At 36.6% G+C, this 21923-nt stretch overlaps 3 protein-coding genes and 1 long non-coding RNA gene across 17 annotated transcripts in view; 3 read left to right on the plus strand and 1 right to left on the minus strand.

The window, feature by feature from the left end:
* Positions 1-21913, minus strand: part of LOC112157026 — a 32079-nt gene extending 10166 nt beyond the window's left edge. The window contains exons 1-7 of one of the 12 annotated variants that reach the window (XR_004948068.1): positions 21857-21913; positions 21264-21341; positions 7134-7196; positions 5330-5565; positions 5043-5127; positions 1382-1549; positions 367-614 (exon numbers count right to left, since the gene is read on the minus strand). This is a non-coding gene — a long non-coding RNA (uncharacterized LOC112157026). Of the gene's footprint in view, positions 1-366; positions 615-1381; positions 1550-5042; positions 5128-5329; positions 5566-7133; positions 7197-21263; positions 21735-21856 lie in introns of those variants that run through there. The other 11 variants (XR_004948076.1, XR_004948078.1, XR_004948071.1 and 8 more) reach the window with 11 other exon arrangements.
* LOC112157023 (caspase-6-like) lies at positions 489-12002 on the plus strand. Of its 3 annotated transcripts, XM_036212412.1 has the most exons (8): positions 489-622; positions 874-915; positions 9129-9159; positions 9248-9394; positions 9497-9573; positions 9672-9847; positions 10017-10167; positions 10847-12002. In XM_036212412.1, exons 1-8 carry the CDS (start codon positions 607-609, stop codon positions 11065-11067), a joined length of 861 nt encoding a protein of 286 aa, XP_036068305.1. In that variant the 5' UTR covers positions 489-606; the 3' UTR covers positions 11068-12002. The 3 variants fall into 3 exon arrangements, with proteins under 3 accessions (XP_036068305.1, XP_036068295.1, XP_036068301.1); XM_036212402.1 differs by having other exon boundaries at positions 9248-9573; XM_036212408.1 differs by lacking the exons at positions 489-622; positions 874-915 and adding exons at positions 7151-7360; positions 7612-7644 and having other exon boundaries at positions 9248-9573.
* LOC112157479 (caspase-6-like) lies at positions 3005-6078 on the plus strand. Its single transcript, XM_036212435.1, has 5 exons — positions 3005-3175; positions 3286-3362; positions 3461-3636; positions 3802-3952; positions 5460-6078. Exons 1-5 carry the CDS (start codon positions 3060-3062, stop codon positions 5690-5692), a joined length of 753 nt encoding a protein of 250 aa, XP_036068328.1. The 5' UTR covers positions 3005-3059; the 3' UTR covers positions 5693-6078.
* LOC112157024 (caspase-6) lies at positions 13934-17112 on the plus strand. The gene is given in 9 exon segments (XM_036212427.1): positions 13934-14097; positions 14363-14404; positions 15142-15172; positions 15263-15388; positions 15390-15413; positions 15538-15614; positions 15696-15871; positions 16027-16180; positions 16821-17112. Coding segments are annotated over 9 exon segments (873 nt in total). The 5' UTR covers positions 13934-14081; the 3' UTR covers positions 17048-17112.
* Positions 21914-21923: the final 10 nt, after the last annotated feature.

The following is a 21923-nucleotide window of genomic DNA, read 5'->3' on the forward strand; positions in this document are numbered from 1 at the left end:
GATATTATTTACAATCTAAGTTCAAAGGGTCTGATAAGGAAACTGATGACCCAGCATTTTAGCAGCATTCAAACACAAATCTAGAGACATGAAGAGTCTCACACCAGAATTGTGCGTAAATGTGGTTTTGTGTGTGTGTCAGACAATTTCTATTTAAAAAAAATGTGTGTGTAGATAGTTTTAAGCTGCTGTAATTTAAAGTTGTGCATGTGTAAATTATATTTTGCAAGTTTTTGTATTTTGTAAAACACAGTCACACACAAAATATATTATGAGCTACAAATTAAGAGATACGTACAGAACACACAAATCCAAAGTTACACACAAAAATGCAGACACAAGTTAGAAATCAAGAATTACACGCACACAAATCGGATGAGTCTATTTTCTCTCCATATTCCTGTAGTGTAGCAAGGTGTGGCCAACAGCAGTCGTCTCTGCTTGGTTAACGCTGTTTTACTTTCTGTAAAGGAGGGACTAAAAAGTGTCAGACCATCAGCGTCATCCTGGAGGTAGAGCTGGTTGCTTTTTAAGCAGTGTCTTTTCTTGAACGGCACTTTTCTGCGTGGTTCTTGGGAAATTAGAAGCTCTTCAAACACATCTGCCATGGCTACCTGCAGAGGTAATGTTTTACACAATTACTTTTAAATATATTATACTTTCAACTTTGTTTGAGGCATTAAAAAGCAAGTCTGGAGTTCTGAGAATGGGCTAAGCTCTATGAACAATAAAGTTCTTGACAATACTTCTGGCTTTTTCTAAACATTTTCATAGTTTTATTTTTATTTTAGTCAGCTTTAAGAACAAGAACAAGTTAAGTGGCTATGGGGTTTAAAAGTCAGAACTTCTTTCTTTTTTCTGTTGCCTTTTTAGGAAGTGTTGAAAACGACAGCAGACCAATTACTAAAGATGCGGGTGAGTACGTTGACATGTTATAACTGTTGCGTCTCTGGGGTCAAATTCAATGAAGAATTTGACTCTTACAAGAGCACCACCTTCTTTAATGAAAGGAAAATTACTCAATGAGGAAAATGTATCAATTTTATTTTACAATTGATCTAAAGAGTAAACTTTACTATCAATCAGGGAGTGTTGAGAAATTCTCTTCTTGAGAGACCTAAACACAAAGAAAGAACAAGATGGACAACGGCTGCCTTTTTGATATTTATTATGACATTAGCATAAAAATATATACAACAATAAACAGGTGAATTCAGTATTGTGTTTTTATATATACAAATGCGTGAAAGTTGGTGGATGAGCAAAGTAATGCCTCAGAATTGTTTAAGAGAAAAATTGTAATCTAAAGAAAACAATTATGTTAAACTGTTCAAGACACTAGTCTGGATAAATAAAGTTAGCTGTTACGACCAGAACATACCACAACTGTTTGGCTGAGAGGGTCTCCTCACCAGAGTGGCTGGAAGCTTGACTTGGACTGGACTGTCAGACAAAGCTCAGCAGACAAAGGTGGTTCTCCTGAGGCCGAAAAGCAGCTGCAGGTTAGGCGCAGGGTGTAGGACAACGGTCGAAGACTCTTGGTGTATAGCTGGGTTTGTACAGCCAAAAAAAAAGCAGATTGTCGTCATACTAAAGTGCTGGATTTAAAGTTTGCTGGAGTTTAGTTTCAAAATGGATCATCTGATAAATTTCACAAACATGAAGCAAAAATGGTGACAAGCTTCAAAATAGTTTAAAAGAAAATGCAGCAGTTACCAAAAAGATTAAGTAAATAAAAACGTTGGTCTTGGCACAAACTTAGTTACTTGTGGTGATTTTAAATAAAATAAGATTGTAGGAAGCTTCCTCCATCTTCCAGGTTTCTCTCAATCTTCTTTGAACTGAACTCTGAACTGAACTGAAGTGAAAGTGTGCATTAATGACCCATTTGACCTCGGAGGAGGCCTTCTTATCAGCCAATGGCTGTGAGCACATGTCTCCAGTGGATCTAACAGTGTTTTTGTTTCCATCAAAACTGTTCAACCATTTAAAAAAAATAAAAACTTGATTCTAAGTTATTTCACTTAAATGTTCTGAGCATGCAATGATGTATTTCATAGTAAAATGATCAGAGGTATAATAAAGATTATAATGGATCTATTCAAGTGCTTCGTGTTGAGGTCTGTGAATTAAGCCAAGTCTTTTTCATGTCAGTTTATTCACATTCAATATAACACATAAAATAATAGATGTTTGAAATCTTTATTTATGGAAAAAGGTAATTCAAATTAAAGCAGCAAGTGAGGTTGAATGGCCCACGGGCGCTACCTGCCTTTGCCGCTTGTCTCTGTGTAATACTGTCCTCCTCGCTAGCCACCTCTATGCGCGACCGCCGCCCTCAATAATCAACTTTGACTTGGGCTCACTTTCTAAGCAGCCACTACTCACCTTCAACTTCATTTTCACAATTTTACATTGATAAATTTGCAAGGAACAGGACAACGCCAGTCATGCAAGCTTTCCACGTGCAAACTTTTTTTCCACAGTTGCTTTCCAATGACGCACAACAAGTTACAAAATGATTGAAGGTTTCCCTTGGACAAATGTTCACCTGTAGCTGGTTCTAAAAGAGATTTTTATTAATTCAAGATGGCGGCTTCTTCCTTAGGTCAAAGGTTGATGAAACTCCAGCGCCCGTTGTAGACTCAAGCTAGCAGCATGTGTGTGAAATTTCGTACATTTTGAGCTTCTGAAACAGCACAAATAAAATATAGTCTATTACATTTTTTATTATTATCAAACTGTGACAAAGCCTTGTCCAAGAAATCCTAAAGAGAAAGAATTCTACAGCTCTGACCGCAGCACTATGCCTTTTTTGATTACTTCTTCAAAACTTTCTTCAATAATTGTATTTACTTACTTGCAGTGTCTTATAATTCATTGGATGTGAATGTTTTTGTCTTTTGCAGAGAACCTGTGTGAGTCTGACTCTTCCAACAAGTAAAGACCTATTTTATTTCTTATGTAATCTTGAAGGAAGAACATTTATTCCTGAATTCTGATTTTCCTCTTTTTTCATTTATAACAGATTTGATTTGAACCCACTTGAGGAGTACAAGATGAACCACAAACGGCGAGGTCTGGCTCTCATTTTCAACCAGGAGAATTTTTTCTTTCGGCTGAAGTTGAGTAAAAGGACTGGAACAAATGCTGACTGCGACAACTTAAAAAAACGGTATCTCTCTCCCACTCTTCTGCCGAGTGTCTTGAAGAATATCTATGTTTCTTTAAAATACCTTTTTTTTTTTTTTTTTTTGCAACAACCCACTTTTGTTCATCATATAGACTCGAGGAGTTAAATTTTGATGTCAAAACTTATGATGATGAAGGCCAGAAAGAGGTCCTGAATGCAATCCATGAAGGTAATGGTTGTGTGGGTGCTTGTTCACGTGCCTCCTCTCTTTCCCGCTTCAATGTGGGTTTTACTTTTTCAAAAGTTGACAAATATTTATTACACTAGCTGCTGAGGAGGATCACTCTGATGCCGACTGCTTTCTACTGGTCTTTCTGAGCCACGGCGAGAACAACTACGTTTACACCCACGACGGCATGATCAATATCCAGGACATCATACATGCATTCAGAGGAGACAACTGCCCGAGCCTCGTAGGAAAGCCAAAGATCTTCATTTTTCAGGTAAATTTAAAACAATACAAATGTCTTTAGACTGTGATTGGGTGCACTTAGGATAATCTGTCAGATTTTATCAATTGAACCTGCTGTCATGGAAAAATTGTTGGGTTGGGTGTGTCATTTTTATAGGTACAAGATGAAAACTAACACTTTAATGTGTGTCTGCAGGCGTGTCGTGGAGACAAACACGACGAGCCAGTGGTTGCCTCTGGGGCTGCTGACTATCAGGAGGTGAATAATAAGGTGGTGATTGATGCCAGTGCACTAAACACTCTTCCTGCAGCAGCTGATTTCATCATGTGCTATTCTGTGGCTGAAGGTGAGTTAATACTGCTATTTAAGAGGTATTTGTCAGATTTTCTTGGGCTTTGATCTAATTGACTTGAGGCCAAATAAACAGGCATTTATGTCATTTTTGAAGAAGCAATTAATAAATGTTAATTTCAACTACACCCTTTATTTAAATATCTTGATTAAAAGCTCTACATACACTTTTGATTTGAACACTTTTTCCCTTATATTTTTAGAATGCTCATCTTTTTCAAGCCTTTAATGGTTATGGTTCATGATAGGTTTACACAAAATTATATAAAAAAAAAAAAACAGTGTTTTGTATAATAATAGAGGGGATAAATATGGGAGAGGTGGCTTGGTCAATGTTTCATCAGCAAAATAAATGAAAGTTTGAGTTTTTCTCTGTTTCACCAGAAGCTTTTGCATGGAGCTTTACATAATCCTGATTTATTTCTTATCGTACATCAATAATGGGTTTGTTGGTTGCATTTTGTTACCATTTCTAACTTTAATGAGATGATCTTATACTAGTAAAATACATTTGTTTTTAACTACTTATGACACAACACTAAATTAATAAGCCTTATTTGTTTTATTAAACCAAAATACACACATGCCAAATGACTGAGGAAAATGTTGATTAAATCTATTGTCGGAGTTGTTTATTATTAGAGTAAGTTTAAAGCCAATTTTCTTATCTTCTGATGCACAGCAGTACTGATAGTTTCTGTTGAGAAGCAAAGTTCTTAAAGGGGCCCTACCATGAAAATTCTACTTTTTGAGGTTTTAAGTGCATTTTACTGTTCATTCCTCACTATAAAGAACCTCAAAGTGGTATTTTGATCCATTCATGCATTTAAGAGTAATCCTCTGAAAACCTGCGTGAACAGATCAAATGCTGCTTTGGAGTTGTTAATGGTGAGGATTGAACAGTATGTTTCCCTTAAAGGCTCAAAAAGTGTATTTTACATGGTATGGGTCCTTTAAGTTTTTTAAAAGCTATTATATTAAAATGTTTTAGGGGATTTTAATTACCTTAGTAAGGCCTAGAAATATTAATAAAAAACTTATGATTATCAAAAAGAAAAAAAAAAACCTGCAAAACACAGAATTACCTGAAAAATGGCTGTACGGTGGCACAGTGGTTAGCGCTCTTGCCTCACTGCAAGAAGACCCCGATTCAAATCCCGGCTGGAGGATCTGAAACAGAAACACCAACTGGGATCTTTCTGTGTGGAGTTTGCATGTTCTTTCCATGCTTGTGTGGGTTTTCACCAGGGACTCCAGCTTTCTCCCACCGTCCAAAAACATGCTTCATAGGTTCATTGGTGACTCTAAATTGTCCCTAAGTGTGAAAGTGAGTGTGCGACTGAGACAGACTGGCGACCTGTCTAGGGTGTACCTTGGCTTTGCCCGTCAGCAGCTAGGTTAGGCTCCAGCACCACCGCGACCCGAAAGGGACAAAGCGGGCAAGAAGATGAATGAATGACTTAGCAGAAATGTAACCTTTTTTCCCTGTTTTGTTTCTTTAGGTTTCTTTTCCCACCGAAATACCGTCAATGGCTCCTGGTTCATTCAGGATCTGTGCGAGCTCCTTCAGAAGTACGGGAATACCCTTGAGTTCATCGAGTTGCTCACCTTGGTCAACAGAAAAGTGTCAATGAGAGAAGTGGGGGCAAGCAGTGATCCGAAAGCTATTGGGAAAAAACAGGTTCCTTGTTTTGCTTCCATGTTAACCAAGAAACTCTACTTCCGGAAAAAGTAACAGCATCGAGTCATTGTCATAAAATCAATGGATTTTAGCTTTAAAAGTACATTTGTTTTAGTCCTTATCCTTAAAGACTGACTCCCAGTATACTTTGAATTATAATTCTGCTGTTGTCAGTCAAAATATATTTAAGAAACAAAATAGTCATTTTCTCTGACATAGTGTCTGGAGAGCAGCAGGAGTTGATTAGAAATTTGCTCCTGAGCTTTGTGCAGGGCCGTTGGCGCTAATGGTCTCCATACATGTCCTCCATCATCAGAAAAATGCCACAAGAGCATGTTAAAAACTCAAACAAATGTATTTTCATTGGATTGGGTGTTTAATATCTCTGTGAAGACTTTTTATCAGTCTGTGAAATCTTGAGACACCACCGATTATCTAGACAACTACAGAAACGGACCTCATTTTCAGTCTTGATGCAATGAAGAAGTCCAACAAACACTCTTCAAATCACATCTCTCTTGTAATCAATAGTTTGGATAATATTGCAATCCAACACAATAGACTCTACTGGGATTCAGGTTAAAGATGCTGGCAATGCCTGTTTTCTAACTCTTTCACAGGCTGTTCATTTTTTACTTTTTTATGCACCTGCATCCCTGCTGTAGTTTGTCAGTTTTATCAAAACAATAATAACCTCTTTTCAAGTTTTTTTTATAAGTACCATCATCATGCTGATCAGATGGCTTTGAGGTCCACTGTTTAATGATGCTTAGGAGTTGGTTGCTGCCAATAATTCAAAAAAGGCTGAGATTTACCTGTTTATTCAGCTAATTCATTTACCTCTACTTATAATTTGACCTTGTCTGGATTGCAATCAGAAAAAAGTATTGTGTTTCCTTTTTTGTTGTTGTTGTTATTATCAACACAACACCTAAATACACCATTTATAATATAGTGTTGCAAACTGTTACTCTACTGTTTCAAGTCATAGCGTTGTGTCTTTCAGGGTAAAACTGCAGCGTTTTCAGTCACCGTCTGTTCTTACTTTGTTTAATTGACAAAATGAATAAAAAATTTTTTTAATGGCAGAGTGCATCTCTAATTTGTTTTTAAATAGTTTGCAAGTTTGTCCTTGAAGGGCTGAGCTGCTACATAGAAAATAGAATTAAAAAGTGTGTATTAGTCTAACAACAAAGTTTTACAGCTTTCTGTGTAAATACACATCCACACGCTCAAAAAAATCTCCACCTACACATAGATAAGAGAAACATAAAACGGGGCGGCCGTGGTGTAGAAGTAGAGTGGTCAACCTCTGTTCAGGATGTGCTGAAGTATTGTATTTTGTAAAACACAGTCACACACGAAATGTATTATGAGCTACAAATTAAGAATTATGTACAGAACACACAAATCCAAAGTTACACACAAAAATGCAGACACAAGTTAGAAATCAAGAATTACATTCACACACATCGGATGAGTCTATTTTCTATACCTGTAGTGTAGCAGGGTGTGGCCAACAGCAGTCGTCTCTGCTTGGTTGTCACTGTTTTACTTTCTGTAAAGGAGGAACAAAAAAAAAACCTGTCAGACCATCAGCGTCATCCTGGAGATAGAGCTGGTTGCTTTTTAAGCTGTGTCTGTTCCTGAACGCCACTTTTCTGCGTGGTTCTTGGGAAATTAGAAGCTCTTCAAACACATCTGCCATGGCTACCTCCGGAGGTAATGTTTTTCACGATTACTTTTAAATATATTGTACTTTCAACTTTGTTTGAGGCATTAAAAAGCAAGTCTGGAGTTCTGAGAATGGGCTAGGCTCTATGAACAATAAAGTTCTTGACAATACTTGTGGCTTTTTCCAAACATTTTCATAGTTTTATTTTTATTTTAGTCAGCTTTAAGAACAAGAACAAGTTAAGTGGCTATGGGGTTTTAAAGTCAGGACTTCTTTCTTTTTTCTGTTGTCTTTTTAGGAAGTGACAGCAGACCAATCACTAAAGATGCGGGTGAGTACGTTGACATTATGTTAAAACTGTTGCGTCTCTGGGGTCAAATTCAATGAAGAATTTGACTCTTATAGGACCACCACCTTCTTTAATGAAAGGAAAATTACTCAATGAGGAAAATGTATCAATTTTATTTTAAAATTGATCTAAAGAGTAAGCTTTACTATCAATCAGGAAGTGTTGAGAAATTCTCTTCTTGAGAGATCTAAACACAAAGAAAGAACAAGATGGATAACGGCTGCCTTTTTGATATTTATTATGACATTAGCATAAAAATATATACAACAATAAACAGGTGAATTCAGTATTTGGCACAAAGTTACTTGTGGCGATTTTAAATAAAATAAGATTGTAGGAAGCTTCCTCCATCTTCCAGGTTTCTCTCAATCTTCTTTGAACTGAACTCTGAGCTGAACTGCAGTGAAAGTGTGCATTAATGACCCTTTTGACCTCGAAGGAGGCCTTCTTATCAGCCAATGGCTGTAAGCACGCATGCTCCAGTGGATCTAACAGCTTTGTATTTCAATCAAAACTGTTCTACTATTTAAAAAGAAATAAAAACTTGATTCTAAGTTATTTCTATTAAATGTTCTGAGCATGCAATGATGTGTTGTAGCACCAAAATATATTTCATAGTAAAATCAAAGGTAATATCAGAGGCATAATAAAGATTATATGGAAGTATTCAAGTGCTTTGTGTTGAGGTCTGTGAACTAATCCAAGTCTTTTTCATGTCACATTCAATATAACAATTAAAATTATAGATGTTTGAAATCTTTATTTGTGGAAAAAGGTAATTCAAATTAAAGCAGCAAGTGAGGTTGAATGGCCCACGGGCGCTACCTGCCTTTGCCGCTCGTTTCTATGTAACACTGTCCCCCTCACTAGCCACTTCTATGCGCGACCGCCGCCCTCAATAATCAACTTTGACCTGGGCTCACTTTCTAAGCAGCCACTATGCACCTTCAACTTCATTTTCACAATTTTACATTGATAAATTTGCAAGGAACAGGAGAACGCCACTCATGCAAGCTTTCCACGTGCAAACTTTTTTTCCACAGTTGCTTCCCAATGACGCACAAGAAGTTACGAAATGATTGAAGGTTTCCCTTGGACAAATGTTCAACTTTAGCTGGTACTAAAAGAGATTTTTATTAATTCAAGATGGCGGATTCTTCCTTAAGTCAAAGGTTGATAAAACTCCAGGGGCCGTTGTAGACTCAAGCTAGCAGCATGTGTGTGAAATTTCGTACATTTTGAGCTTCTGAAACAGCACAAATAAAATATAATCTATTACATTTATTATTATTATCAAACTGTGACAAAGCCTTGTCCAAGAAATCCTAAAGAGAAAGAATTCTACAGCTCTGACTGCAGCACTGTGCCTTTTTTGATTACTTCTTTAAAACCTTCTTCAATAATTGTATTTATTTACTTGCAGTGTCTTATAATTCATTGGATGTGAATGTTTTTGTCTTTTGCAGAGAACCCGTGTGAGACTGACTCTTCCAACGAGTAAAGACCTATTTAATTTCTTATGTAATCTTGAAGGAAGAACATTTATTCCTGGATTCTGATTTTCCTCTTTTTTCATTTAAAACAGATTTGATTTGAACCCACTTGAGGAGTACAAGATGAACCACAAACGGCGAGGTCTGGCTCTCATTTTCAACCAGGAGAATTTTTTCTTTCGGCTGAAGTTGAGTAAAAGGACTGGAACAAATGCTGACTGCGACAACTTGGAGAAACGGTATCTCTCTCCCACTCTACTGCTGAGTGTCTTGATGAATATGTCTGTTTTTTTAAAAGTAACTTTTTATTTTGCAACAACCCACTTTTGTTTATCATATAGACTCGAGGAGTTAAATTTTGAAGTCAAAACTTATGATGATGAAGGCCAGAAGGAGGTCCTGAATGCAATCCATGAAGGTAATGGTTGTGTGGATGTTCGTTCACATGCCTCCTCTCTTTCCCGCGTTAATGTGGGTTTTTTTTTTTTAAAGTTTGACAAATATTTCTCCCACTAGCTGCTGAGGAGGATCACTCTGATGCCGACTGCTTTCTACTGGTCTTCCTGAGCCACGGCAAGGACAACTGCGTTTACACCAACGATGGCATGATCAACATCCAGGACATCATACATGCATTCAGAGGAGACAACTGCCCAAGCCTCGTAGGAAAGCCGAAGATCTTCATTTTTCAGGTAAATTTAAAACATTGCAAATGTCTTTAGACTGTGATTGGGTGTGCTTAGGATAATCTGCTAGTTTTTATCAAGGTATCACTCACCTGCTGCCTTGGAAAAACTGTTGGGTTGGGTGTGTCATTTTTAGGGAAAATCTGAAACTTAATTCTTTAATGTGTATCTGCAGGCGTGTCGTGGAGACAAACCTGATACTCCAGTGGTTGCATCTGGGGCTACTGACCATCAGGAGGTGATTAATAAGGTGGTGATTGATGCCAGTGCACTAAACACTCTTCCTGCAGCAGCTGATTTCATCATGTGCTTTTCTGTGGCTGAAGGTGAGTTAATACTGCTATTTAAGAGGTATTTGTCAGATTTTCTTGGGCTTTGATCTAATTGACTTGAGGCCAAATAAACAGGCATTTATGTCATTTTTGAAGAAGCAATTAATAAATGTTAACTTCAACATCACCCTTTTTTAAATACATAGATTAAAAGCTCTACATTTGATGGTTTAACACATTTAACACTTTTAACACACATTTTCCCTTGTTCTATTTTTGGCATGTTCACCATTTTTAAGCCTTTAACCCAACAAACCATAACCCAGAGCTTGCTACAGTTATGGTTCATGACATATTTACATGAAGTTATAAAAAAAACAGGGTTTTGTGTAATAATAGAGGGAAAAATTAGATTAGGGGAAAGGTGGCTTGGTCAATGTTTCCTCAGAAAAAAAAAAATGGTGTTATTTACATTATTGTGTTACTCTGTTTTAAAATGAATAGATATTGTGTTTCTTTCAGAACGCTAAATAGAACTAAATCACTTATTAAATATTTAAAAATAGTGATTATATTCAAATATTTTTAGGGATTATAAGTATCTTATATGAGGCCTGGAAATACTAATAGTAAATCTCAGTTATTATCAAAATAAATAAATAACTGCAAAATACAGAATTACTAGATTTAATACTCCCATTTAACTTGTTTTGTCCCTTTTTAATTTCTTTAGGTTTCTTTTCCCTCCGAGATACCAACAATGGCTCCTGGTACATCCAGGATTTGTGCGAGCTACTTGAGAAGTACGGACATCAGCTTGAGTTCACCGAGATACTCACCCTGGTCAACAGAAAAGTGTCAATGAGAAGTGTGAGGATGCGTAAGCACCCAAAGGCTGTTAAACAGGTTCCTTGTTTTGCTTCCATGTTAACCAAGAAGCTCTACTTCCGGTAAAAGTTACAGCTTCAGTTCACTGTTATAATGTCAACTAATTTTAGCTTTAAAAAACAGGATTTTATTCTTAATCGTTAAAGACCCACTCAGAGTTAATTTTGTACTTTTTACCTTTTTTATGCAACTGCATCCCTGCCATAGTTTTGTCAGTTTTGTTAAACAATGACAGATCGTCTTTTCATTTTTTTTTTTTTTTTTGGTTACTATCATCATGTTGGTCAGATGGCATCGCTGTCCACTGTTTTATAATGCTCAGGTGTTGGTTGCTGCCAGTAATTCAAAAAGAGATAAGATTTAGCTATTTATTCATCTACCTCTACTTGTCATTTGATTTTGTTTGGCTTTCAAACAGAAAATTTTTTTTGTGTTTTTAAAGAAATTGTTAATATTAATAATAATAATACATTTTATTTATGTGGCACCTTTCTTGGCACTCAGGTCATCTCACAGTACATAAAATAAAGGCTAATAATACAACACAGAAATGCACAGTATTACAAACTGTTGCTCTACTGTTTCGGGTCATGCTGTTGTGACTTTCAGGGTAAAACTGCATTTTTCCTTTGTTGGCCAGTTTTAAATATGGCTTTTTCTTTGCCACTCTGCCCTGAAGGCCGGCATCTCAAAATTGCCATTTCACTGTAAATATTTACACTGGTGTTGTGTTGGTACTATTTAATGAAGCTTCCAGTTGAAAACCTGTCAAGCGTCTATTTCTCAAACTGGAAACCCTAACATACTTTTCTTCTTGCTCAACAGTGATGTTTATCAAATCCACTTCCTGTAAGAAGGAAAAATGAAAGTTTGATTTATTTTTTTTCTCACAATTCAACATTTGAAGATAAGCTAGTTTGACTCTTTTCACATGTTAATTTTTCGCAAATTTTAAAGTTCTAACCATGAGCAGGCACTGAAGCTTATCTATACCTGGTTATACATTTTCTTTTTGAATGTTTAATTAAAATGTTATGCAATTAAATAAAGGAGAAAAGAACTTTTCTTCAGTGCTTGCCTAAATATTGAAATAAAACTGATTCTATTGGATGTTTGTCCTTTTACTTGTATACAAATCTATCTATACAGTAATGTTTATGTTGTGGGGAATTTATTGTGCATTTTTTAATCATGTTTTAAATGTGTTACAAAAGTATCGGATTGGGACTCAGGATCGGCAGATACACAAAATCGAATGACTCTGAATCGGATCAGGCCCAAAAAACCTGATCGGGACATCCCCACTTAGCAAACTTCTTTTTTAGCACGAAGATGCGTTATTTAACTAGGTTAAAGAAAAACCTCCCACTGTGACTCAGTGGTATTAAGAAATTTTCAAAAGTTTACCAATGGAAAGAATTGGGGCCAAGTTAAGGAACAAGGACATTTTTTTTTTATTTATGGTGCCCTGTGCTGGAATATCTACCTAGTGATCTGGCTGAAACCATTCAAAAGGGTTCAGGTTCATTGGAATGGCACTCCTCATACTTGACTACTTCTCTGCTTAATATTAACCCTCTCACAATTCTTTATTAATCTTGCATTCTCCTTTTCTATATGTGTGTATGTCTAAGGAGAATGTGCATATTTGAATTTCAGTATTTCTTACCCCAGGCTCACAAGGATACCATTACAGCTCAGGTGCGATGTGGGAGCGGTCTACCTACAGCCGCTGGCTCATATTAGGTACTGGTTGGCTGCAGCCATGGGCTCTGCTACCAACCTCGCAAAACTCCAAACTCACATGCTAAACCCCCCTTTGTTCGCTGCAGTTCAGCTGTGTCATCCGGCAAAATTTTAACCAAACGAAAAACGCCTGCAGTGGGATTTCCTCTCACACTTTTAAAGTTACGTAAAGACTGCAGTGCTCGCAACGGAGCTGTAACGCTAGTGGTGTGAGCCCGGGTTTACTAATTTAACTTGTCTACAGACTTTCTACCCTTTCTATCCTCTTTATTGGATTTTCATTTGTCCTAGCCCACACCAACGTGTTTTTTTAATTATTTTTTATTTCTCTTTTTCATTTTCCCTTCTTATGTTGTTTTGTGTAAATATGAAAAAAGCTAAATAAAATATGATTTAGAAAAACCAGTAGATGTGGGTAATCTATAAACTGGAAGTAAGTCATAAAAATGGTAAAACACAAAGCTCATTCATTCCCTCTTTTCATGCTGTCCAAAGACCTCTTTTTTATTTAAATAACTAAATTCATCTCACACAAAATGAGTAACTTGTATTTACTGTTATACGCAGAAAAGCTGTTTAACTTGAGATGTCCTTCAGTTAATGTTTTTTTACAAAGAACATTTTAGCACTCACTATAAAATAACTAGAGCACAAACTTGTAGCTCAGAGCTCAATTGAAGCTGCATTTGTCAATAATTTTAAGGGAAATAGAAGCTGCCATTTTAAAATCCCACTCCAATTACTATTTGATTTATTGTAAAAGTGCTCCCAATGGTCTTTATTATGACTAGACTGTTCTATCCTTAATCAAACAACATATATGGTTTTATTGAACACACAGATCCATTCATATAAATTAATCATATTTATTGAACACACAAAAAAACCAGTATTCCGATCTCTGATAATCTTCTTTCACCTAGCCCTTGCAGAGCCGAGTAAAACTCCCCACACCAGTAAGGCGGATAAAGCCGCTGTAAACGCTGCTGACTGTTAACCAAAAAGCTGAGCAAAGTTACAGCATAGCACTGCAAAACCACCTCACATGCTCAGGCTTAAGCACGATCAGGTGTAACACAGATGAACATGGGTGACAGAAGTTCTATTGACACGGAAGTGTCCGTAACAAAAAACGACTAAAGTTTGGGTGTGGCAGTCCTCTCTGCTTGGCTGTAACTGTTTTACTTTCTCTAAAAGGGGGGACTGAGACAAGCATATCAGCCTATTGGCGTGATCGTGGGTGGGGCTGTTTGTTTTTAAAGAGAGTTTTGCTCCCAAATGCCACTTTTGAATGGGATTTTTGGAAGATAAGAACCACTGCAAACATATTAGAAATGGCTACCTGTGGAGGTAACGTTTTGCATGATTACTTTTAGATATATTTAACTTGTGACGTGTGGTTGACCTACAAAAAAGTGAGTTTGGAGTGTTATTCTTCTCAGAATGACTCAGGCTTTCAATGATCAGGTTGTTCAAGACAATTCTTTAGGGGTCTTTTTATCAAAATTTTGTCAGTTTTATTTTTATTTTGTCAGCTGGGAGGACAAGAGCAGGTCAAACTTAACTTAGCAGTCTTAAAGTAAGAACCTCTTTCTTTTTTATGTGTTTTTTTTAGGAAGTGTTGAAACAGACAGCCAAACAGAAACTAATCAGATGGGTGAGTACTTTGACTCTGTGTTTTAGGGCTGTTAATGAATAATTGTAGCTTCTCTACTGCTTTGTCATTTGAATGCTTGAAAGTGGGTGTTATCAGACAGGAAACTGTTTTAGACACAATTTATCATTAATAAATCTCTGCAATGTGAAAGGAAAACTAAAAAAACACCATGATAAAAGTATCTTATCGCTCTCCTCTGTTTTACATTAACTTTTTCTCTAGTTTATGAACACTCATCCACCAAGCAGCAGATTACAGAATTTAAGAGGGCCTAAAATAGACAGCTCCACCAGAATACACTCAACAAGTTCTTGAGTGATCTTATGCAATTGATGTTGAGTAATTACGGATTCCTGGACTTGATACTAGAAAAATATATTACGGCACGTGTCGAAGTCGAGGCCCGGATCCGGCCCACCGTAAAATTATATTATATTTCATCTTTTTATCCAATGTTATCTTTATATATTCATTATTATTATTAAAGTCATCAAACTGTGACAAAGCCTTGTCCAAGAAATCTAAAGAGAAAGAATTCTCATGCTACAACTGACAACAGCACTATCCCTTTCCTGATTACATCTTCAAAACCTCTTCAGTTATTTTATTTACTTACTTATGTACAGAATTCTATAAGTAACAGATGAGTGTATGCTATCAAAATTGTAATACAGAGTTAAAGCAAAGATTGCAGTGTCTTATAATTCATTGGATGTTAATGTTTTTGTCTTTTGCAGAGAACCAGTGTGAGATCGACTCGTTTAACAAGTATTAAGACCTCTTTATTTTCTTAAGTACTGTTAAAGGTAGAACATTTATTCCTGAATTTTGATTTCTCCCCTTTTTAATTAATAACAGATTATGCATAACCGATTTGAACCCAGCTGAAGAATACAAGATGAACCACAAACGGCGAGGCCTGGCCCTCATTTTCAACCATGAGAATTTTTACTATTGGCGGAATTTGAATGATAGGAACACATGTTGACCGCAACAGCTTAAAGAGACGGTACCCCTCTTCAAATCTGATACTGAGTGTCTTGAAGAATGTTTTGTCTTTTTTGTTGAAAATGTTTTTGTTTCTTTTGCTGCAATTTTGCTCCACCTTAACCCAATATTTGTTTATCACATAGACTCCAGGAGTTAAATTTTGAAGTCCGGAATTATGACAATGCAAAGCAGACAGATGTCCTGGATAGAATCCATGAAGGTAATTATCATGTGTGCGCCCTTTCAAGTCCCTGTACTCCTTCTTACATAAGCTAACACAAAGAAATATGTCTCCCACTAGCTGCTGGGGAGGATCACGCTGATGCCGACTGCTTTCTGCTGGTCTTTCTGAGCCACGGCAAGGACAACTGCGTTTACACCCACGATGGCATGGTCAACATCCAAGAGATCACAGCCGCATTCAGAGGAGACAACTGCCCGAGCCTTGTAGGAAAGCCGAAGATCTTCATTTTTCAGGTAAATTTAAGACAATGCAAATGTCCTAGCACTATTATGGAGAGTGCTTAGGAAAATCTGCAAGTCAGTCATCTGCTGCCTTATTGGAAACAATGCTAAACAATGTATTGTTTTCAGGTAAAGATGAAACTCGATACTTCAATGTGTGTATACAGGCGTGTCGTGGAGAAAAACATGATACAGCAGTGGTCGCCACCGATGCTGTTGACCACAGGGAGGAGACTATGGAGGAGGTGGTGGTTGATGCCAGTGCACTAAATACTCTACCTGCTGCAGCTGATTTCATCATGTGCTATTCTGTGGCTGAAGGTGAGTTAAGACAGTTACTTAGGAGTAATTTGTTAGATTTTTTTGGGCTTTTTTTATTGATTTGAGGCCAAATAAACAGTTTTTTATGTCATTTTTCAAGCAGTAATTAATGCATTTTAACCTCACTTTCAATTTTTTTTTTACATATTTAGATTAAAAGCTCTAGATTTGACAGTTTTATAGTTTGAGCATCTTTTATCCTGTTGTATTTTTAGCATATCACCATTTTCAAGCCTTTAATGGAGCTTGCTTATGGTTCAGGATATATTTACATGAAATGATAAAAACAGGGATTTGTATAATAATAGAGGGGAAACAAATAGGGGAAAAGAGAGTTGGTCAATGTTTCCTTGGAAAAAAAAATATAAATTAAAAATTATTTAAATATTGTGTTACTTTGTTTAATCTATAAAATAAATGCAATGTTTATTGCAAGCCCTAATTAGAACCAAATAATTTGAGTATTTCAAAAGAGCAATTACATTTGAGGATATTTAGGGATTTTAAGCACTGTAACAAGGCCTGGAAATGTTAATAAACCTCTTTGATTATTAAAAAAACAACAAAAAAACAAACTACAAAACACTGAATTACCAGATTCCATCTAACTTTCTTTTTTTGCCCTGTTTTGTTTCTTTAGGTTTCTTTTCCCACCGACATATAAAAGAGGGCTCCTGGTACATCCAGGATTTGTGCGAGCTCCTTGAAAAGTTTGGAAATTCCCTTGAGTTCACTGAGTTACTCACCTTGGTGAACAGAAAAGTGGCAATGAGAGGTGTGAAGATGCTCAGGGACTCTGACGAGAAAAAACAGGTTCCATGTTTTGCTTCCATGTTAACCAAGAAGCTCTACTTCCGGAAAAAGTAACAGCATCAAGTCATCGTCATATAATCAATTGATTTTAGCTTAGAAAAAAAAAAAGAAGCAAAAAACTTTCTAGTAACTGGTGCACCCCAGTTCCTATCTGGTGCGCAACAATTACTAACCATTTTCTTTCACTTGAATTATTATTATTTTTTTTGCTTTAATTTCCCTTTAGGGGCTCTGTATTAAAGTTTACAGTGGTCTTTTTGTTTTAATCATGATTATGTGGTTTTTAACCCTAATCAAAACCTTTGTTGTTTTCATTGGAGTGGGTGTTTAATATCACTGTGAACACTTTGAATCAGTCTGTGAAATCTTGAGACACCACCGATTATCTAGAGAACTACAGACTTCATTTTCAGTCCTGATGCAATGGAGAAGTCCAACAAACACTTCAGATCACATCTCTCTTGTAGTGAATAGTTTGGATAAAATTGCAGTCCAACACAATAGACCCTGCTGGGATTCAGGTTAAAGATGCTGGCAATGCCTGCTGTTAATTTTTTACTTTTGCCTGCATCCCTGGAGTAGTTTGTCAGTTTTGTTAAAAAAATGACAGCCATCATTTCAGTATTTATATCATTACCATCCTCATGCTGATCATATGGCTTAGCTATCCACTGTGTTATGATGCTCAGGTGCTGATGCTGCCAGTAATTAGATTTAGCTGATTATTCAGCTAATTCGTCTATCTCTACTTGTCATCTAATCTTCTCCAGGATACAATCAAAAACATTAGTGTTCAAACTGTTGCTCTACTATTTTGGGTTATACTGTTGTGTCTTTCAGGTTAATAGAGGTTATAGGTTGATGCCAGTGTTCAGCAGCATAGTCGCCATCAGTGTGTGAATTGGACAGTGACAAGCGCTTTGCCATTTCTAAGAAAGTAGTAGAGTTCCATGTGCACTACTGTTCAAAAGTCTGGGGTCACCCACACATTTTTGTATTTTCCATCAAGTCACACTTGTATTTACCAAATGAGTTGTAAAATGAACAGAGAATATAGACATTTGCCACCAGGAAGTGATGGATTTAAAAAAGTCAAATGAAAACCTGGGAAAGCAATGTAAAGAGATGGAGAAGAAGGTGGAAGATCTACAAACCAGATTGAATTATGCAGACGACCACAGTAGAAGATTAAACCTACTGAGTACTATTACTGAAAATTGAGTAAGGGAACTACAGATCACAGAACTCACGGTTTGGATCGTGTCGCGGTTTTAGGGATACTGTTTGGTTCATTTTTTGGATCAGTAAAAGCCTAAAATAAACTTTTGGAAAATCTTAAAAACAAATATTTAATGTTAGCTCACTGAGGCCTATTTATGAAAACAAAACATCTTTAAACCTTGAACACAAACAAAATGCTAAAACATGTTTTCTCATGTTCTTGCATTCCATTCATTGTGTCCGCATGTGAGTCTGCAATAACACTTCGTTTTGATGCTGTCATGATGCTATGGGTGACATCACCCCCAGATTTGTCCAGTGGAAATATACTGTAGGTTTATCATTGACAGCCATGGAAGCCTCTGCAGACACAGCGGTTTTTGGAGACGGGACACAACTGGAAGATATATGGTTTTGAGCGTATAAATAAATGGGTTTTTCTGAGCACCGTTAGCTCTGTGGAGAAAGTGTGTGTTTGTGTTAGCTTGGGGGCAATGCTGGCAGTTCTCAATGTGTGACATCAGCAGGCCTTGAATAAAAAATGATTCAAATGTAAAATGGATAAAAGAGGAAGAGTTCTTGTGAACACAGTCATGGTTAGATGGCATCGTCTATGATAATACTGTCAATTTTTGACATTTTAGGGAACCAAATAAATTATCCTAAAGTGTACATTTCTATCTACTGAAAACAATTTTCTGTAATAAATGAAAGAAAAAAAGTTTAGTGCCGATTGACCACTGTGCAGCCGTTGGATGTTCTCTCGGACCCCAATGACCAGTTCCAGACTCCAGACGTCGCCATTCACGTCTTCCACAGTGATGACAGAGCCAGAAACTGCTCCTCCTTGTAAGCTTAAAAATAAAAAAGGTTCACTACCGTCCAGCTCAGCTGAACCAGGAGATGTGGATCCCTGCCAAGCCCACGTCGATGTGGTGGTTTTATTGAACTGTCCTATCTGTTGCCAAATGGAAATGAAGTCACCATTAATCCAAACTGTAATTGTAAGGAAAAGAAAACATATTTGTACATTTTCTGTCTTTGCAAAGATGTGTTAAATACACGACAATAAAAAAATATTTAATCTTTTTTATGCTCAAAATATCTATAAAAAATATATGTAAATATCTTTTGACAAAATATTTTAAGAAAATTAGTTTCTCTTTGATGGAACATCCCAGTATTTACTTTGGATGGTCAGAAGAAGATGAGGCAGCATTAGTCATGTTTAACCTCTTCAGCATTTTGACTTATATTACCACAGTAGTTAATTCTGCTTCACTGAAGCCTGCGACTGTGTGTAGTAGAGGGTTAACTCAAATACTAGCTCGAGCTTTAAGAGCTTGACATATTCAACTTAACTAAAGGGTAAAAAGAAAGGCTCCTTAGATTATAACCACAACATAATTCAATCTTATGTCAACAATTTTATTTAACATGACAGAAAAACAAAGTTTTACACATTAATGTATTACTGTTATGGTGTGTTTTTTAAAAATATGTATATAAAGGCTAAAAGAAGATAGCTTAGGACCACAGAAATAAGATGTTAAAACTTGTTATGAGGGGCTGTTCAGTTAGTTCTAAACACATAACACGGGAAAATACGTTTTCATTGTTGTCTAAAAGTCCCTTGCACCGCTTTACACATTACATGTAAAACATTAAGAACTTACCAGTTAAGATTCATGATGTAAAGAATCCACCACTTTGCTGCTTTGGTGTAGAATGGAAGCGGTTAGCTGTTAGCATTATGGCACCAAAGACGAGCGGCAGAAGCTGTGGGCGTGAACTTAAACAAATCGGGGGGGGAAAGCGAGTCAATTCAGTCTCTTTTAGTCCCTCTTTTCCCCATATTTGGAACGTCCGCGTGAGGCAGAGTCAACTCCTGTCAATATGGCTGCGGCCATGAGCTGACAATTTAGGCTTCATTTTGGGGTCTGTTGAAGTTAATGGGTGACATCAGAGATGATTCGTCTAATTATGTATTATGTCTCTGGTGCTGCCTAACAACTGCTGCGTCATCAACTGGTACCAGGGCAACACACTCAATACATTACATCTTCACCCCCCTCTTAAACTGAGGAATAGCACCAATAAACCAATCCTAACATCTCATCAAATGCATTCCACTGTCAAGGGATGCTTCTACCCAATAATTACTATACCAAACATCCTTTTCAGAACTTCAATATACTTGTTGAGACACTGTCTCTTTTTTTTTGGGAACATTAAAACTTACCTGATTTTTTACAAATGATAAGCAATTCTTGAACACATTTCACATAACTTATGGAACATAACACTGTGGTGGTCTAACAGTCCTTTGAGAATGGCGTGAAATAAATTGACCGAGTTCATGAGAGTCAGCTCGTTTTCGTGGAGCTCAGAGCACAGGTTATCAGAGAAATACTCAGAAATGGGTGAATGGATCAAAATTCTGCTTTGGGGTTCTTTATAGTGAGAAATTAACATTTTCATAAAGTTAAAACCTCAAAAAGATGATTTTACATGGTATAGGCCCTTTTAGGAGTTTATTTTCACTGTATGTGATTAATTTCTCACAGATTATAGGACCTAGATTGTTTCAGAGGCTTCCCATCAATGCAAAGCTGGTTCAGTCGCTGCTCAACTCAAATGCAAAGTGACCTAAACAAAACTAAGACCAGGAACGGTTTGACTCTGAATTAAACTTTTTCATTTTTTTAATCAACAATGACAATTAAAATAGCTGGCCTTGAGCCATGTTTCAAGTGGGAACCATCCACTGAAATTCTCAAGGATTAAAAAAAAGGCCACAAGCCGTTAGCCTACTACAAGAGACATAGTTTTGATTGCTTTTCGTTTTATTGAACAATTTGTTTGTGTTGCTCTTGGGAAAGTTATTTCTTTTCTTATTACTTTTCCATTATTTTTTTTAACTTGTGCTATATTTCACAATCATACGTGCACCAAACTACACTTGCCTCAACTAATGTCTTCCCGCCATATATTATGTTTTTTTTCCCCCTGTGTCTCGCTCTAAGCTTTTATGAAAACTTAAGCATACCTGGGAGCTGCGCATGAACAATCGCATTTTTTTGCAGTTCTTCAATGTCTCTGTACCTCAGTTTGATGACTTGCTGTCCTGCATTTGACCAAGGAAAGAGAAAATAAAAGAAAAATTGGTTGGAAAAAAAGCAAAAGTTGGGGGAAAACGATCAGATTCTGTTTATTTTAGACATAGATTTTAGATGATACTTTTTCTCCTGCCTTGCTGACAGTAGCAAATACTGATACATACACCTATAGTGCCCTCTAGTGGTTGTTAGTGTGAGCCAGTGGGAACAACCATAAATGCACTTCCATAAACACGAGCCTTTTTATGATTGAAAAAAAAACTTACAAATAAGTCGCTCCTGAGTATAAATTGCACCTCTGGTAGAACTATAACAAAACCTGCGACTTATAATTCAGAAAATATGTACAATAAAAGCAAATACCAAGTAAACTACCTCACTTTTTTCATAACTCCATGTACAACTGCTGAAAATATTCACCCTGTGGTAAATTAACCTTTCAATATATGTGGTTCAGTATGGAAGTTTTTTAAATTATGACTTTAAAAAGCTTGGCTTGACTTATACAGGACTTATTACGTACCTGTAATATGACAAGGAGTGGCAGTCCTTTCTGAATGGCTGTCACAGTATTACTTCCTGTAAAAGGC

This window comes from Oryzias melastigma, linkage group LG1 (genome assembly GCF_002922805.2).
Source record: "Oryzias melastigma strain HK-1 linkage group LG1, ASM292280v2, whole genome shotgun sequence".
NCBI classification, from domain to species: Eukaryota; Metazoa; Chordata; class Actinopteri; order Beloniformes; family Adrianichthyidae; genus Oryzias; species Oryzias melastigma.

Excerpts from the sequence above, each read along its gene's own strand:
- LOC112157479 (XM_036212435.1), top strand. The coding sequence starts at position 3,060 with ATGAACCACAAACGGCGAGGTCTGGCTCTCATTTTCAACCAGGAGAAT. Across the intron at positions 3,363-3,460 it reads CCTGAATGCAATCCATGAAG|CTGCTGAGGAGGATCACTCT; the intron begins GTAATGGTTGTG and ends TTATTACACTAG. Across the intron at positions 3,637-3,801 it reads CAAAGATCTTCATTTTTCAG|GCGTGTCGTGGAGACAAACA; the intron begins GTAAATTTAAAA and ends GTGTGTCTGCAG.
- LOC112157023 (XM_036212402.1), top strand. Across the intron at positions 9,848-10,016 it reads CGAAGATCTTCATTTTTCAG|GCGTGTCGTGGAGACAAACC; the intron begins GTAAATTTAAAA and ends GTGTATCTGCAG. Across the intron at positions 10,168-10,846 it reads GTGCTTTTCTGTGGCTGAAG|GTTTCTTTTCCCTCCGAGAT; the intron begins GTGAGTTAATAC and ends TAATTTCTTTAG.